General features: G+C 36.8%; 1 protein-coding gene across 2 annotated transcripts; it reads right to left on the minus strand.

The window, feature by feature from the left end:
- Positions 1–11,957: 11,957 nt before the first annotated feature.
- LOC113708676 (uncharacterized) lies at positions 11,958–16,519 on the minus strand. Of its 2 annotated transcripts, XM_072064931.1 has the most exons (3): positions 15,952–16,092; positions 13,098–15,836; positions 11,958–12,605 (listed from the first exon to the last, which is right to left on the minus strand). In XM_072064931.1, exons 2-3 carry the CDS (start codon positions 15,604–15,606, stop codon positions 12,268–12,270), a joined length of 2,847 nt encoding a protein of 948 aa, XP_071921032.1. In that variant the 5' UTR covers positions 15,607–15,836; positions 15,952–16,092; the 3' UTR covers positions 11,958–12,267. The 2 variants fall into 2 exon arrangements, with proteins under 2 accessions (XP_071921032.1, XP_027087043.1); XM_027231242.2 differs by having other exon boundaries at positions 13,098–16,519.
- Between the last annotated feature and the right edge of the window lie 118 nt (positions 16,520–16,637).

The following is a 16,637-nucleotide window of genomic DNA, read 5'->3' on the forward strand; positions in this document are numbered from 1 at the left end:
CATAAAGAACTCCAACACCGAACGTCCGAAGGAAATAAGACATTCCCCCTGACTCACTGACCTCGATCAGACGCAAGTATCGGACGTCCGATAGGATCGTTCAAATTCGACGAAAGCTGTCGGACGCTCACAAAGACAATACCGGACGTTTGATAGAATTGAAGAAGATTTTTCAAATTCACTGCCTGCCGTCGGATGCAAGAAACCAGACTACCGGATGTTCGATACTCCAACGGCTAGTTGACTCTTCAACTACTTTCTATCCGTTGGAAATATTAATGAAGCATTTTCTTGGTCTCCTATAAATAGAGCATGGTCAGAAATTTCAAATAACTTTTGCACACTGAAGATACAAAAGATCTAAAATAGTTTTAGTGATAAAACACTCTCCAAGAAATATTTGTAGTCTTAGTGATGTGAGATTCATTGTAAGTTTTTTATTTGTGAGTGAATACTTCATGAGGGTTGTCATAAGGGATAGTAAAACTTCCTAACTTAACCGACTGGAGCTCGGGGCAAGGAAGAGGTAAACCTTTCTTTGTGCACAAGAGTGATTGTAATTCATCAATTTGAAGAAACTTGTTTGAATTAATCTACAAGCTCAAAAGGAGTTTGGTAGTTAATTAGTTTGCAATTCTTTCCTTTTTATTTACTTATTGTTACGTTTGTGATCTTTACATTGCTTATCTCTTCTACTTCTCTTAAGTAATTTTATTCATTCATTAATTGATTCATTGTGTGATCACTTAGAAAAGAGGGTAAATTTCATATTGAGCAAAAAGTGTCCATAATTTAATTAGGTTTTTAATCAACTCAATTCACCCACTCTTAGGTTGTCTTTGATCCTAACAATTGGTATCAGAATTTGATCTCCTTGAGATTAAGCTCAATCGATTTAGAAGTAAAAATGACAACCAATAATGCCATTTTTTTGAAGGACATTCTATCATTATACCACCTATGTTTAATGGGTCAAATTATGTGAGTTAAAAAGAAAAAATAATTATCTTTTTACAATCTATTGATATTGAATTGTGGTTTATTATTAATGAAAGTCCATATGATGCATCTCTTATAGATGAAAATACTGTCGCGCCCCACTTTTGATGGGTGTGAAAGTAGTGTGTAAGATATGTACGTGAACGTGTGTGAAAGTGAAAGTAAAAGGCCGTGGGATTGAAATGCGACGGTTTGGCCAAACAAAGTTCAAAAGGATTTTAGATAAAAAAGGAGTCGCCACTTGGTATACAGTTAGGGTGTACCAAGTCACCCAAAAAGTGATTTTTGGAAAGAAAAATAAACAAATCCTTTTTAAAGAACTTTTAGGTATACGTAACCAAAAAAAGGGATCGGGGGTCACATTTGATAAGGGAGAAGGCAAAGGCAAAGCCTAAGGCACTCCCTTACCCTAGCCAAAACTAGTTGCGTGACTTAGCCCCACTTTTCCTAATTCTTCTACCCAAAATATGCGTTGCACGTTGAATTGTGACTAATGGATAAAAAAGAAAGAAAAATGCAATCCTAAATCTAAAAATGTCTCTTATGAGGCTTTTTGGTCCCAACCACATGAGTTATGATGGCCAATAAAGAAAGCCCTCATAGAGGTCATGGTTAATACAAATGAGGACTCAAGTATGAGTGTAAGTGTGCAAATGTAAGAAAAGTGCATGTGTGCAAATGTAAGAAAAGTGCATGTGTGCCAATTGAGAAAATAAAGGTGTTTGTGTGCAAGTGGATGAAAATAATGGTATAATGGTAGTAAATACATATAAGCGCAACTAGGTGCAATTTGTGAGGTAGAAAATAAATAAGTGATAGGGAAAGTAGAGAAATGTGTGAACATGGCATGTGGATTGAGAAAAAATATAAGTAGTGAGAAAATGTGGATAAAAAAGTGAGGAGGTGATATGATAGAAATGAAAGTATATGAACCTAAAGGAATGCATCAAGTCGGGTACGGGAATGACTTCTAACTTCATGACTTTAATTTTCCCTTTGATTAGAAGGAAGAACTAGCGTGCTAAGGCTATTTTGTAGCCACACTCGCTCGTTTCCCTTATCGAAAGGGGACTCTCAAGCAAATGTACCCTATAACTAGCACGAGGATGCAAAAACCTAAAATGAAAGGGAAAAGGTTGGAGGGGCATGCCAAATGCTAAAAAACTAAGAAAAATGCATGAAATGTAGTGAAACATGCAAGTATGTACCAACGAGAGGGGACGGCCTATTAGGTCTAGCGTTGGACTAGCCCATATCTATGAATTCCTACTAGCGTTGGACTAGTGGAAAACGGGACAATGAGCCACAACTAGCTTTGGACTAGTGTGGTGACGTGCATTCATCCATCATATTCATCTACGACTATAGAAAGCAAGTAGACATGCAAATCATCTATAAACACGTAGCACATAACACTTAGCATGCTCGACTAAATGCAAGAGCCTAATAAAGCAAATTAACACATAGCAACAAAAGCAAATAATGAACCTATTACATTTGCTAACTAAAACAAAAGGGGAAGGGAAAAAATGGACAAAATTGCTCTCCAAGCCCTATCTATTACAAGCCAAGAGGTGTACACATACCCCATAAAAGAATAACATAAAAAAGCAAAAGTAAATGAAATAAATGAAAGGAATTAAGGAAAAGCACGGAAAGCCAAGTAGACATGCAATTCTCACTTAGCACGTTGGATCGCATAGAGGAGAGACAAAAAATGGATAAAAGAAGTTATACCTCCCCGTTTGTGATGTTAGTAAAGTGAACAAGACTTAACTTGGGCCAGAGTCACCAAAAAAAGAGATAACTTGGGCTAAAACCATCAAAGCAAAGGGATTAATGCACCAATTAACTAATAAAGTAAACAAAATCACCGAAATCACCCTAATTGCAACTCAAATGAAATCAAATGATGCATAAATTCCAAAAAAAGTAAAATTATGGGTCAAATCACTAAGATGAAAAACTACCAAGGACTCAATTGCAAATATTGACCGAGCATTCAAACCCAATTAAACATTTTTAGGAAACTTCAAAGCTCATAAGTAATGAAAAGGTCAAACAATGGTTCGAATTGCAATCAACTTAGGACCTAATTGCAAGAAATTAAAACATAATTGGGCCATAGTAAGATAAAGGGGAACTTAGGGGGTTAAAGTGCAAGTTTGGGAAGCTATTTTGCATGCAAATTCCATGCATGCAAACGAAGAAACCATCTTCTGCAACTAAAATTTCCAGGTCTCCGCAACCGCAACATATAGAATTCTTTTCGCATAAGACCTCAACCAAACATCTAGCCTTGATTCAAGCAACCATACACAGAGTTTTAAATGTCCAAACAAACAACAAAAATCAGTCACAGGTATGCAATCTTTTTAACAGTCTACTGAACCAACATAAAACAGCAGGTGAGCTAAATGGAGGTGAAACAACAACACGTTCTTCATGCTCTTGGGGAAATGGAAACTAAAAATGATGAAGGAATCACAAACGAATGATAGGCTTCAATGCCAACAAATGCCAACGAGCAAAATATTCCTGCAAGGGTCCATGCGAAGATGCGAAGAGAACTTTCTGCTAAAAAACAGATTTTGACAGCTAAGGAAATTTTCTGTAATATCTTCCTGAAGCAGACTTGTGGCTTATCAAAACATAACCCAAAATATTAAACCTCTGCCATGACTTCCAACCAAACTCATAAGATAAAAACTAAGATCCCAACCATAATTTTGCAATCAAGAACAAACAAAAGACTCAACACTCATAGAAAACATCTCTTCAAATTCGGATGGGGCAAACAGACAACTTTTATTCAAAAAGGCAGGGGTGAACAACGATGGCAAAACTGTAAACATGTTCTTATTGCTGCAAATCTGGTATGAGTCAAGTCATTCACATGCAAAACCACGAGCAAAGTGTAGAATTCTTTTGGGCAAACCCCATACAAAGCCACGGGGAAACTTTGTTCTTATTGCTGCAATTTTCCTTGAACAGTTTTTGTAACCCCACGGAACTTTCGACCAGCAAGATTCATGCAAGACTTTCACTCGCCCTTTGTACCGTAAAACAAAACAGCCAACAAGTTAAATCAAGATCCTTCCTAAAACTCTTAGCAAACAGCACCAAAACATTGACAAAGTTCCATAATCTTCATTTGAAGGATACAGCTTTTCGAACAAACCCACGAACGGGAGGAAAAGGAATGAAAGCAATGAAAGGCAACATCAGTATGTGACTGACGGAATCTAAATCTGGTCAAAATATGCACTGCTCTTTCCCTTTTAATAACCCAAACGAACAATACCAGAAAACATTAGATTCCTGGCTTAAACTTCCCCAGATTCATGAATAGCAAAAAGTAAATAACTTTCAGTCATGGGCTTAGAACAAAATCCGAAAATAGTTCTAGTGATGAACTTACCGAGACAAGGAAACTTGAGGAATTGATGCAAGCTGCGTGGATTTCTGGAGTGAGACCAGGTGCCTCTTTTCGCTTGGCCCAAATTTCAGCAGAGAAATTTCTGAACTTTTCTCTCTTCCCTTTCGATGGAGATTCGCGACTAAAGATGGTATGACAACTTCTCACGAAAGTCGGCAAATTCAATAGATTCTTGTCTCGCCAAGGGAACAGCACCAGATCCCGTCTTCCCTCTTTTTGCTCTTTTCTTCTTCAACCCTTGGCCCTACCGCAACTCTCTCAGAACTCTCTCGGCTTCGTCCTTGCTCCAGTCTCTCTTTCTCCCTTTTCTATCTCATTGAACCCCAGCCGTCACTCTCCTTTTTCTTTTTCTTTTTTTTTTACCCGTAGCCTTTCGCTCTTCCTTTCCCTGAAGTTCCTCTCAATCCCTCTCTTGCTCTCTCAAAAACTATCCAGCAGTCCCTTTGTTCCCTTTTTCCTTCCTTTGTTTTCACTCTTCCTTAGCCGTCAACCTCGACTCCCCTCAACTTTTGCTAGGAGCTCTCTCTCTTTTCTCCCCTTGACTCCGTTTCTTTCTTCCCAAACTCAGCCGTCCAGTCCCCTGGTCTCTCTCTATTGCTCTCGGTTCTCTCCCAGCCGTCACTCCCCTAGCTTACTTCAAAAACCCTCCTCCTTTTTCTATCTTTTGCTGCCTTCCTTTTATATCAGCTGCCCCCCTCAAAAACCTCATCTCAATGGCTGATAAATAACCTCAGTTCACCTCCTTTCTTTAGCCATCCGATCCAGAAAAAACTCCCATGAAAAAATGATATTATTTTTCCATGCTGCCGCATGTGCGGCATTCTCTATTTTTTTTTAATTAGGTAATAAACAAAAATATAAAGAAATATAATAACTGAAATAAATTTGAATAAAAACTAAGCAAAACTAGGCATAAAAAGATAAAAATGAAATGCTAATTTTCCCCTTTTTTCCTTTTTAAAATTAAATAACAATGAATGAAAGCATATTTTTATGAATGATTTTCCCTTTTTCGATAAACTTTATGCTAAAATGGCTTAAAATAAAAATAAAAACTAAAAGTAAATAAAAACTAACATAAAAAATAAAAAATAAATAGTGAATGAAATTATACTAAAAAAAAAATTTGGTGTCTACAAATATTCATAGATCTAAACCAAAAACAAGAAGTGAATTGACTGTTGTGGATAGAACTTATCTCACCTTAAATGCAAAACCCATAATGTGTTATATTATACTTTAAATTCAAATGAATCTATTAGAGGCAAGGATTGCAAGTCAGTTAAAGAAATTTGGGACAAACTGAAAGAAATTCATGAAAGTAGTGAAAATGTTAGAGAACAAAAGAAATCTATCTTAGTTACTAAATATGAGTCGTTTAAGATGGAACCTCATGAAAATATTGATCAAATATATTGTAGATTCAATGATTTCATTAAGGATTTAGAAGTGTTGGAAAAAGAATACTCTCTAGGTGAGAAAAATAGAAAAATCCTAAATGTCTTGTCCAAAGATTGGGAAAGTAAAGTGACTGCTATTGAAGAGGTTAAAGGTTTGAATAATATGCCTATTGAATTACTTATTAATTCTCTGATTTCTTATGAGTTGAAACTTAAGACTAAGGTACAAGAGTAAGAAGATGCAAAGGTAAGAAGGAGCATTGCTCTAAAAGCATCTCAATATGAAAATGATTCGACCTCCTTAGATGGAGAAGATGTGGAAGTTGATGACAGTGATCTTGCTCTTATCACAAGAAGTTTCAAGAGGATTCTCAATAAAAGGAAATTTAGAAAAGAAGGACTTAGCAATTCAGATTCTAATCAATTCAACAATACAAGAAACAAAGGAAGATATGAGGTCAACAAAAATTAAGGTGATAAATGCTATGAATGTGGCCAACTGGGATACTACATGAGTGAGTGTCCAATGAAGAAGAGGAACGGTGAAAGAAAATCAAGATTCAACAATTTCTAGTTCACATGGAATGGATGCAACTCCGATGGTGAAATTGAAGAGAAAGATGAATCTGCTCAATTGACTTTCATGGCCATTGGAGATGATGAGGTAACAACTTGTAATTCTCAATTTGATAGTGATCATGAAACTGATGATGATCTTGAATCTTTCATTAAAAAGTTGCATGATAGTTTGAAAGAATCTTATGCTAGAAACAAGAAATTAAAATACAAAATTAGTTTTTTTCTTCATGATAATACACGCCTTATTCAAGAAAACAAGATGTTGAAAACTGAAAATGATTCCTTGAAAAAGAATGAGATTGATTTACAAAATAAGTTTGATAGAAAAACAAGATTTTGTGAAATATTCAAAAAGGAGTAAGGTGATTTGAAAAGAAAAATGAATAATTTAAATGAGTTGCTCTAACATAAAAAATAAAACTGTTTTCAAGGAAATGAAACAAAAACTCATTTTGGCACTCATGAGAAGAAATTAAATTCTGGTGCAAATAATTTTGTAAGATTTATTAAACCTGATTTTGCAAACAACTCTTTGGTTATGTGTAATTTTTGTTGTCAAAAAGGTCACATGAAAAGTGATTGCTATGTGAGGAAAAACATGAGAAGAGGCATGGAATGCATATGGATAGTTAGACATGATACTAACTCTCAAAAATCTAAAAATTAAAGGGTACCAAACATTAGTTCCTGAACTCTTGAGTAGGTGAACCTGGTGAACATTATTAAGGAATCAAAATAGTTACTAAACAGTTGATACTCAAGACATATGGCCGGTGATCCATCACATTCATCAAATTCAAGCCAAAATCAAGTGACAAAGTGACATTTGGAGATGATATAAAAGCAAAAAATTAGAGTAAGAGATGTTGGTAAAAATGATCAGATTTTTGTTCATAACGTTCTTTTGTAATTTTTTTTTAATGTTTCTGATATTTTGAACTGAGTTTCCTTTGACGTTTTTAATAATTAATAGATTTCGGTTGATATGAATGTTGGTTTCATTGATGTTCATTGTTATTTTTTGGTTTCTTTTGATGTGATTTTTCTGTTATTGACTGATGATGGTTGCAGCTACTGTTTTTTTTATGACAATTACTCTCTACTTTTATGATGACAAAAAGGGGGAGAAATTATAAAATAGATGTGGTTTGGGATGCTATTAGTAAGGGGGAGTTCATTTGATGCTGGTTTGGGATGCTATGAGTAAGGGGGAGTTTCTCCTCATTTTCCTTCCTTCCATCCATTATTTTGTCATCATCAAAAAGGGAGAGAATGTTGATCTTGATCCATATCTTTTGATGTTTACAAAACAATGGATAATACTAATAGCTCTTCAAAAAATATTTTCAGTTATGAAGCAAATCAGATTTAAAGATCAAGTGCAAATGAAAGGGACAAAGGCTGCTGAAAGCTGTCGTATGCGTGGTTCGGACGTCCGATAATCATTGCGCAACTTCGAACGCATGAAAAACTCTACCACCGGACGTCCGAAGGAAATAAGACATTCCCCCTGACTCACTGACTTCGATCGGACGCAAGTATCGAACGTCCGATAGGATCGTTCAAATTCTACGAAAGCTGTCGGACGCTCACAAAAACAATACCGGACGTCCGATAGAATTGAGATATTTCTTCTAACTCATTGTCTGCTTTTGGACACAAGCACCGGACGTCCGATAGAATTGAAGAAGATTTTTCAAAACCACTACTTGCTGTCGGATGCAAGAAACCAGACTACCGGATGTCCGATACTCCAACGACTAGTTGACTCTTCAACTACTTTCTATCCGTTGAAAGCATTAATGAAGCACTTTCTTGGTCTCCTATAAATAGAGTATGCTCAGAAATTTCAAATAACTTTTGCACACTGAAAATACAAAAGATCTAGAGTAATTTTAGTGAGAAAACGCTCTTCAAAAAAGATTTGTAGTTTTAATGGTGTGAGGTTCATTGTAAGTTTTTCATTTGTAAGTGAATACTTCATGAGTGTAGCTTTGTGAGGGTTGTCCTGAGTGATAGTAAAGTTCGGGGCAAGGAAGAGGTGAACTTTTCTTTGTACACAAGAGTGATTGTAATTCATCAAGTTGAAGAATCTTGTTTGAATTAATCTACAAGCTCAAGAGGAGTTGGGTAGTTAATTAGTTTGCAATTCTTTCCTTTTTATTTACTTATTGTTACGTTTGTGATCTTTACATTGCTTATCTTTTCTACTTCTCTCAAGTAATTTTGTTCATTCATTAATTGATTTATTGTGTGATCACTTAGAAAAGAGGGTAAATTTCATATTGAGCAAAAAGTGCCCATAACTTAATTAGGTTTTTATTCAACTCAATTCAACCACTCTTAGGTTGTTTTCGATCCTAACATCTTCAACATCCAAACTGCATTTTGGACCCCTGCCAACCCTTAACTCCTCGGTCTAACATCAACCGGACTCCTTGGCAAACCATGGCACACCTGGTCTAACACCAACCAAACTCCTTGGCATTTTGGTCCACTATCAAGAAGAGAATTTTCACCGGTCTAGCTCCGAGAAGAATCCACTTGCCCATGAGTAGCCCAATCTCACTCGGATACCAATTTGATAAGAGAAAACGCCTCGAAAGAGCTCACAAAAGAACTCAATATGTAAGTCAGGAATTCAATTCTGACCCAAAAGTTTAAACTATTAGGTCTCAATCCCTTACTTACATAGTAACCGCTCTTTTTCTATCTCTCAAACCATTATGGGACATAACTCGTTACTCATGAACCTAATACTCTGTCCAAGAAAATGTGTAATTTTCTCTCAGTTTCAGAGTTTTGATCTCTCATTAAATAAAACTTACATAAGTATTTATCATGCCTTTACCAATATAAAAAAGAAAGAGGCCAGTTCTTTTTTTATTTTACAAAAAAAAAAAGCTTTAGAGTAATGGTTAAAATCATGCAAAAGAAGAGGAATGTGCATAAGAACGTATTCAAAAAAATCAGAAAAAATGGTGGTAAATTTAGAGAATAGAGTTAAATTTGTCTAAAAAATATTTGATCACAATGGGAGAAAGAAAAAAAGGAGCAATAACTAATCTAAAAGTGAGTGTTAATCAATTCAAAGAAGAATGAAGGTGAGAAGCCAAAGTTAGAATTGTAGTGATTATATATATGGATCTATGAAGTCAGGACTTCAATATATTTTGTGCATATGTGTGTGCAAGTGGTTAATCTCATTATTTTCTTAAAGTTTAAAATGAGGAAGTAAACTACCACACTTTTTGGTGTAAATTTGGAGGGAACCCAAATTGTTTTGTTTTTTGTTAAGTCTCTACTATAAATTTTGGATAGAACCCAAACAAATAAATGATTTTTCATTTGAGTTGTAAACGTGGAGTTACACAAGTTTTAAGTGATGTTTCAATTAACAACTTTTAATAGGCTGGTAACGGGTTAATTACACCAACATCTCATTGACCCATTACGACCCATTTCATTTATGTGTCAACTCATTTATGATACAAATTTTTTTTTTTTACTGTGTCCCAATCAATATTTTTATGGGTAGTATTTGTATCGTATTCACATGCTAAGTCGGTATTTAGTATTTACCACTCCTACTCCTTAGTTTGGTCCATAGTTGTTAAACTCAGGTAGGTCAAGCGTTCAACCATTTGACCCGGTGGACCAAACACTCCCCCCCCACCACACCTTTTTTTTGGCTGCAACTAATCTATTCTATTTTACAGGGAAGGGGAGACTAAAAAAACTATATAAGAGACTAACAAGTATACAAACCTGATTAGATTAAAGGAATATTTTGGCACCTCTTTTAAATTTTTTTAACTACATGTGAAGTTCGAACCCACGATCTATAACCGAAGCCCCTCTTTAGTGCCCACTGAGCCAAAGCTGAGTGGTTCGGTAGACCGACCCCTTAACCAAGTTGGATTACTAATATTATGGTTAACTCGATAGGTTTTTTGTGAGTAACTGCAGCAATAGACATGCTAACTACCCATTCCAAAGCTAGCTAACACTTTGTACTGGGCCACATGCCTTATTTGTTGGTAAGTGAAGGCTTTGAATTGGCTATATTAACTCTGAAATATCGATCGTGGATCCTTCTTCTTTTTTTTTTTCCTTCACACTCTCTTTGCAAATACTCATTTGGAGCCTTTTAGTAAATCTTAACTTCTCAAGTTCTATTTTAAAAGTTACTAAAGGGGAGTGTTAATAGCATTTTCAATTTTATTATTCACACTCTCACTATCCATTTTTTTTATCAAGAGACTATAATGCCCCTACCCTATAATTTTTTTTCATGACCATAGATTGATCTTCAAAATAGTGCGATTTCCGTCCATTTCCGTCCCAATTGCCATTTTGGTAACTGAGTTTAATCATTACGGTTTGGTCTGTTCTCTTCAAATAGTGCGATTTCAAAACGGTATCGTTGTACCAAAGGGAAGATGCAATCCAGTTCCCCGCACGCCCAGTTCTTCTCCGCTCTCAAACAGGTAGAAAAAAGATTAAAACTCGAAAATCCATCCCCATTGCCCATTCTCTCACCACCACGTCCGCCGTCGCCGCCGCCACCGCTGCCGCCACCAGTTGAAAAAGTCATTGATACACAAGTAGATTCTCTCAGCTCTGCGATATACCTTTATCATACCCAAAACACCACCAACACTACTAATTCAAGTTCAACCCCTCAAGAAAGTGATCCACCTCACGAATTCCTCTCAAATTCTCCTGACTTTTGCCCAACCCAAAAAACCTCATTTGAAAAAGACAGTGAGATAAACCAGGAAACTTCAAATGAAGTTGAAAGCGGTGACCTTGATGATATTGAATTATTAATGCAACTCTTGGGTTTGCCAGATGAAAATGAGCTCAAGAAGGATGGCTCTGGTTTTGATTCTTGTTTTGGTTGTGATGATGAATTTTATGGAAAGATTGTTGGAGTTAAAGGGCCAAAATGTGTGAAGGAATTGCAGAGATTGGAGGGTTGGATTGAGCATTTCATGAATGGTGGCGGGGAAAAGAAAGAGCCACTGAGGCTGGCACATTTGCTGCTCAGTAAAGCTGCTTTTCTTAGTTCTTTAGAGGGTAGTAGTGATGGATTTCAAGGCTTTGAATTTCCTACAACTATTGATGATTTCTTGCATAATGATCCGCCGATAGATTAGGCTACCTCCTTTTCCTGTAATTGTCTGACTGAACCATATCATATCCATTGTTATGCTGATTCAACAATTGTTTTTCAGAAATACTGAACTGATCTGGTTTTGATTATGTCCTTTTGGAAAGTAGGATTTACTGCTAATATCAAATTTATTTCCTTTGTTTATGCATTGGCATATATATACCAGGATTTAACCCCAGGTCAATCGAAATCAAATGAAAATTCGAGGTACAGTACTACTTCATGAATATTTTCTATTCTTTTGATCCTTTTCTCCTTTTTAGATGGTCCAAACAGCAACCTGTTGTAAGCAAAGAAAGGCGATGCTTGTAAATATCAATCTTGTGTAGAACATTTTGTTGCGGTCAAGTATAAACCAAGATAAACAAAAGGAAAACATTTTAACAACCTGATCTTTCATAGGTACAAGAACCATTCTTCACCAAAGCATGTGTCTTTATAATCTTTTCTATTTCTGCAATTGCAATCTGCTGATGTAAGATAAATTGCTAGAAACTGCAAATAGTAGACTGGCTATACATATGATTCTCTGGCAACTAGTGCCTGGATGCCTATCTTAGAGCAATATACACTCTTCCAGAGTATTAATGAGCCCAAATATACCAATTTCCATGACGAAGGAAAGATGGCAAAAGTTGCAATCTTTGTGTCGAGCTGTATTTTCAGGATCCTTATGACAGTTGACGTAGCTTTGAGAGGCATGATAACACTTCTTCCATGTCAGGGCGGTCCTCAGGATCTGGACTGGTGCAGGATAAGGCTAAATTCAGAAGTCCCTCCATTGCCTCCTGCTTCTTTGAGACATAGGGAACTAAATGAGGATCCACAACTTGAAGTAGCCTCTTGGTACCACTTTTAAGGGCTTTCTGTACTAGTTGAGGCAAAGTGATTGATGAGCCTTCATCTTCTGTAAGTCCTGTTGGCCTTCTTTTTGTAATCAGCTCCATCACTATTATGCCAAAGCTAAATACGTCCACTTTTGTGGTAATGGTTCTCATATATGCAAACTCTGATAAACACAAAATGATGCTGTCATTAGCTGCACCTCACAAGAATGACTCTCTGATGTAGACTAGAGTAGAGGGATGCTATTCAATATTCATTTGTTCTGTGAGTTCTGTTTGATGTGCCTACATATCAGTTCTCATGGGGTGGAGAGAACAGGCTGCTAATGGTATCTATTGAGTCATTCTTGTAATTGTATAATGACTCTTTTCATATCTGATACGATTATGAGTCTCATTCCTGACGGATGTGGAGATTATCTTTTACAAATATAGACATTTTGATTGTGAAGATTAATATGAAAAAAATAAACCTGATACTCCTATGGCAAGGGCGTCTGGTTGTGATCCATGTAGAATATGTTTGAACATAAAAAGTTATTAGGGAAAGCAGCTCGTGTTGATATGTTTGTTGTGATTAAATGCAATTACAATATATGAAATTGAGAAAATATTATGTAGTTGACAGAATTTACAATCAAACTACTAGAATTTACCTGGTGCCAAGTAGCCAATAGTTCCTTGAAATGCTGATGCTGTAGAAAGGCTCTTTCCATCCTCGAGATGAATACCCAGCATTCTAGCTGTCCCAAAGTCACTCACATGGGGTATTAACTTCCCATCTAGTAGAATGTTAGCTGGTTTCAAGTCACAGTGCACTATGGGGAAATCATAGCCTGAATGCAAGTACACCAATCCACTGGCAATCGAGATCAATTGATCGATGCTGTCGGACATAGTCCATTTGGATTTGGTAGATACAGGGTCATGTATCAGTTTGTCCAAGCTTCCATTCTCCATATATTCTAAGACTAAAGCTTTCATCTTCCGACTCTCCCAAGCATAGCCAAGCACCTTAACAAGATTCCTGTGCCTCAATCGGCTCAAAGTCTTGACTTCCCTATCAAAACATTTATCTGACTCAGCTGAAAACTGCTGTAAATTCAATACCTTTACTGCCACTGCCTGCCCATCATCAAGTTTGCCCTTATACACTGTGCTTAAACTGCTGGAGCCAATGATGTTATCCTGACTGAATGAAGTAGTTATACTGTCTAAATCCTCCTGATTATATCTCTTGAGAGGCAAGGCTGAAGGATATTTTGGTACCGAGTTCTCTTCTACTTTCGCTTTTTGCTTCTTTCTGTTCCGATAAAGTACAGAGATCAGAAGCAACAAACCAAAGATTATAGAAACTAGTCCCAGTGCTACAACAATGAAGACAGTTTTCTTTTTGAAATGGTTTGAACTAGTCAGATTTTTGCCAGTGCTGCATGGCTTGCCAATCTTTGTTCCACAAAGGGCTGCATTCCCAACCAAACTACTGGCACTCAAGTTTCGGAATATACCAGTCTCTGGTACATGGCCTTCAAGCTGATTAAAGGAAAGGTTGAGAAACTTTAAGGTTGAGAGATTGCCAAGGCTTTCAGGAATGGTGCCATTGAACTTATTTTTGGAAAGATCTAGTGACTGAAGATGCGTCAGATTTGCTAAACTAGAAGGAAGTTCACCATCTAATTTATTTCTTGAGAGGTTCAATCTTAAGAGCTCTTCAAGAGGAATGAAAATATCTCCTGGAAGATTACCACTGAATTGGTTTCCAGAAAGATCCAGGGAGAACAAATTTCTGCAGTTCTTAATTGTCCCGGGAATTCTTCCTGACAAGTTGTTGCTGGACATGTCTATCACCTGCACCATTTCTAACTGACCAATTTCACCTGGAATGGGTCCCTTGAAATAATTGTGAGAAAGATTCAGTTGTATTTGCAAATTTTTCAAACTTGCAATTACTAAACCAGGAATAGCTCCAGCCAGAAGGTTTCTTGATAGATCTAGCATCATCAATCGGCCAAGTTGTTGCATGCTTTGTGGAATTGTTCCATTAAGCATGTTCTCACTCATATCCAAGTAAGAAAGTAACTTGAGATTAGAGACAGCTTCTGGGATTGGACCAACGAACTTGTTGTTTTGTAACCGAAGATCTGTGAGCTGTTTTAGCTCAAAAAGATTGTCTGGAATTTGACCTCCCAGCAAATTGTTCTGCAAAGCGAGGCCTTGGAGCAGTGCAAGTTTTGAGAGTTCAGAAGGAATTGAGCCAGATAATCTATTATTGTGTAGGAGCAAATCAATCACTTGACTCAGATTACCAATATCTCCAGGGATTGACCCCAGAAATGAATTACCTCCAAGTCGGAGAAGCCGGATATTGGACAGTCTGCCAATATTTGGACTAACTATTCCAGTGAAATTGTTTTTGTTTAGATCTAGAACTTGAAGCATAGTGCAGTTAAAGAGGTCATCAGGGATGCGGCCTGAAAGTCTGTTTCCCCCGACAGAGAGAAATGTCAGATTTGATAATTGTCCCAACCCTACAGGCAGTAGTCCGGTAAGTCTATTGTAAGCCATACTTGTTCCAAGAAGATGACTTAAATTGGTAATGCTAGAGGGTATAGACCCCTCAAGAAGGTTATTGTCCAGAGTAAGATTTTTCAATTTATTTAGCAACCCTATATCTGAAGGAATTGACCCTTTCAATGAATTTATGCCCAAAGACAGATATGTTAAGTTGGTCAAGTTTGTTATGGTTGAAGGAATGTTCCCAGTGAACCTATTGGAATGGAGTGTAAGTACTTCTAATGATCTCAAATATCCTACGTCAGAACTTATTCTTCCAGTTAATTCATTCTCTGAGAGTCCCAAATGGGTCAATTTTTTGAGCTGGAATAACGTGTCTGGAATTGTGGAGTTCAACTTATTTCTGTACAGACGCAAGAATTCTAAGTTGGTCAAGTTTCCAAGTTCAGGAGGTATGCTACCACTGAACTGATTGATATATATGTTTATTGCAACTAGATTTAAACAAAGACCGAATTCAGCAGGAATGTTCCCAGACAGAGAGTTGGAAAACAGCTGAACTACTTGCAAACTCGTCAGATTTCCAATTTCCGGAGGTATTGCTCCAGATAATTGGTTAAAGCTTAAGTCAAGAGATTGCAATGCTTGCATCTTCCCAACGGAAGCAGGTATAGGACCCTCCAACTGATTTGCATAAGCTACAAAAAGTTGAAGATTCAGTAAATTACCAATCTTTGCTGGTATTTTGCCAGTGAGATTGTTATAGATGAGACCTAGCTCTGACAAGGATGTACAGTTGAATAAGCTATCAGGGATGGCTCCCTTCAAGAAATTGCTTCCAAGGTCTATTGCTTGTATACTTCTAAGGTTTCCAAGTTCTGCTGGAATTTCACCAGAGAGAGAATTTGCAAATAGGGTGAGTTCAGTAAGCTGTGAGCAGAGCCCCAGCTGGTGAGGAATATTTCCAGTAAATGAATTCAGAGTAAGGTCAAGAACCTGGAGATTCGAAAGGTTGCCCAGGAATGGAGAGATTTCACCTTCGAGCTGCTTGTCAACCAGGGAAATGGATATGACATGATTGAATGAAGAATCACAAGCAATTCCTGACCAGTTACAATGATGGTTGGCATCAGTCCAATCATCTAGTACACCAAGTGGATCATTTCTGATCAAGCTTTTAAATGCTCTCAATGCCTCAACTTCACCTTTCAAGATTGGTTCTGAGACTGATAGAACCCCAACTAAGACAGTTGAAAGTAAAAATACTGCAAGAAAGACTCTTTGAAGTGTCATTGCTTCTGAAAGTTTTAGGCAATGCTCAGTTCAAGAAGTATTACTAAGTATTTATATGCACTAGTTTGTCAGCTATCTGTTCAAGCTTGTCTTTTTTTAAGGTAAGTTCAACTGTTTTACATCTCAAAGAATGGGAGTCTTCATGATAACTACTGAGTCAACCACTCAGAAAGCACGCAGGAGTTTCATTCTTTGAACCTTAACAAAACACCAATACCGGCTTTAATCTAGAATGCTTGAACTAAAGAAACATCTTAGTCGGTCCTATAAACCTATGAGCGTATGAAATTCAAAATACAGTAGGGGTTACTCCTGCCCACTTGCAAAATTAAGACAAAATTCACAGTCACATTACCAAGTCAATGTGTCCTCCAGTGTAAGTAGGTGAC

Source organism: Coffea arabica, chromosome 9c (genome assembly GCF_036785885.1).
Source record: "Coffea arabica cultivar ET-39 chromosome 9c, Coffea Arabica ET-39 HiFi, whole genome shotgun sequence".
NCBI classification, from domain to species: domain Eukaryota; kingdom Viridiplantae; phylum Streptophyta; class Magnoliopsida; order Gentianales; family Rubiaceae; genus Coffea; species Coffea arabica.

What these genes read in the sequence shown, in the direction of transcription:
- LOC113708676 (XM_027231242.2), bottom strand. Translation starts at nt 16,248, where the DNA reads ATGACACTTCAAAGAGTCTTTCTTGCAGTATTTTTACTTTCAACTGTC. An exon ending in TATTGGCTACTTGGCACCAG is followed by an intron (nt 12,606 to 13,097) that starts GTAAATTCTAGT and finishes TGTGTTTATCAG; the next exon opens with AGTTTGCATATATGAGAACC.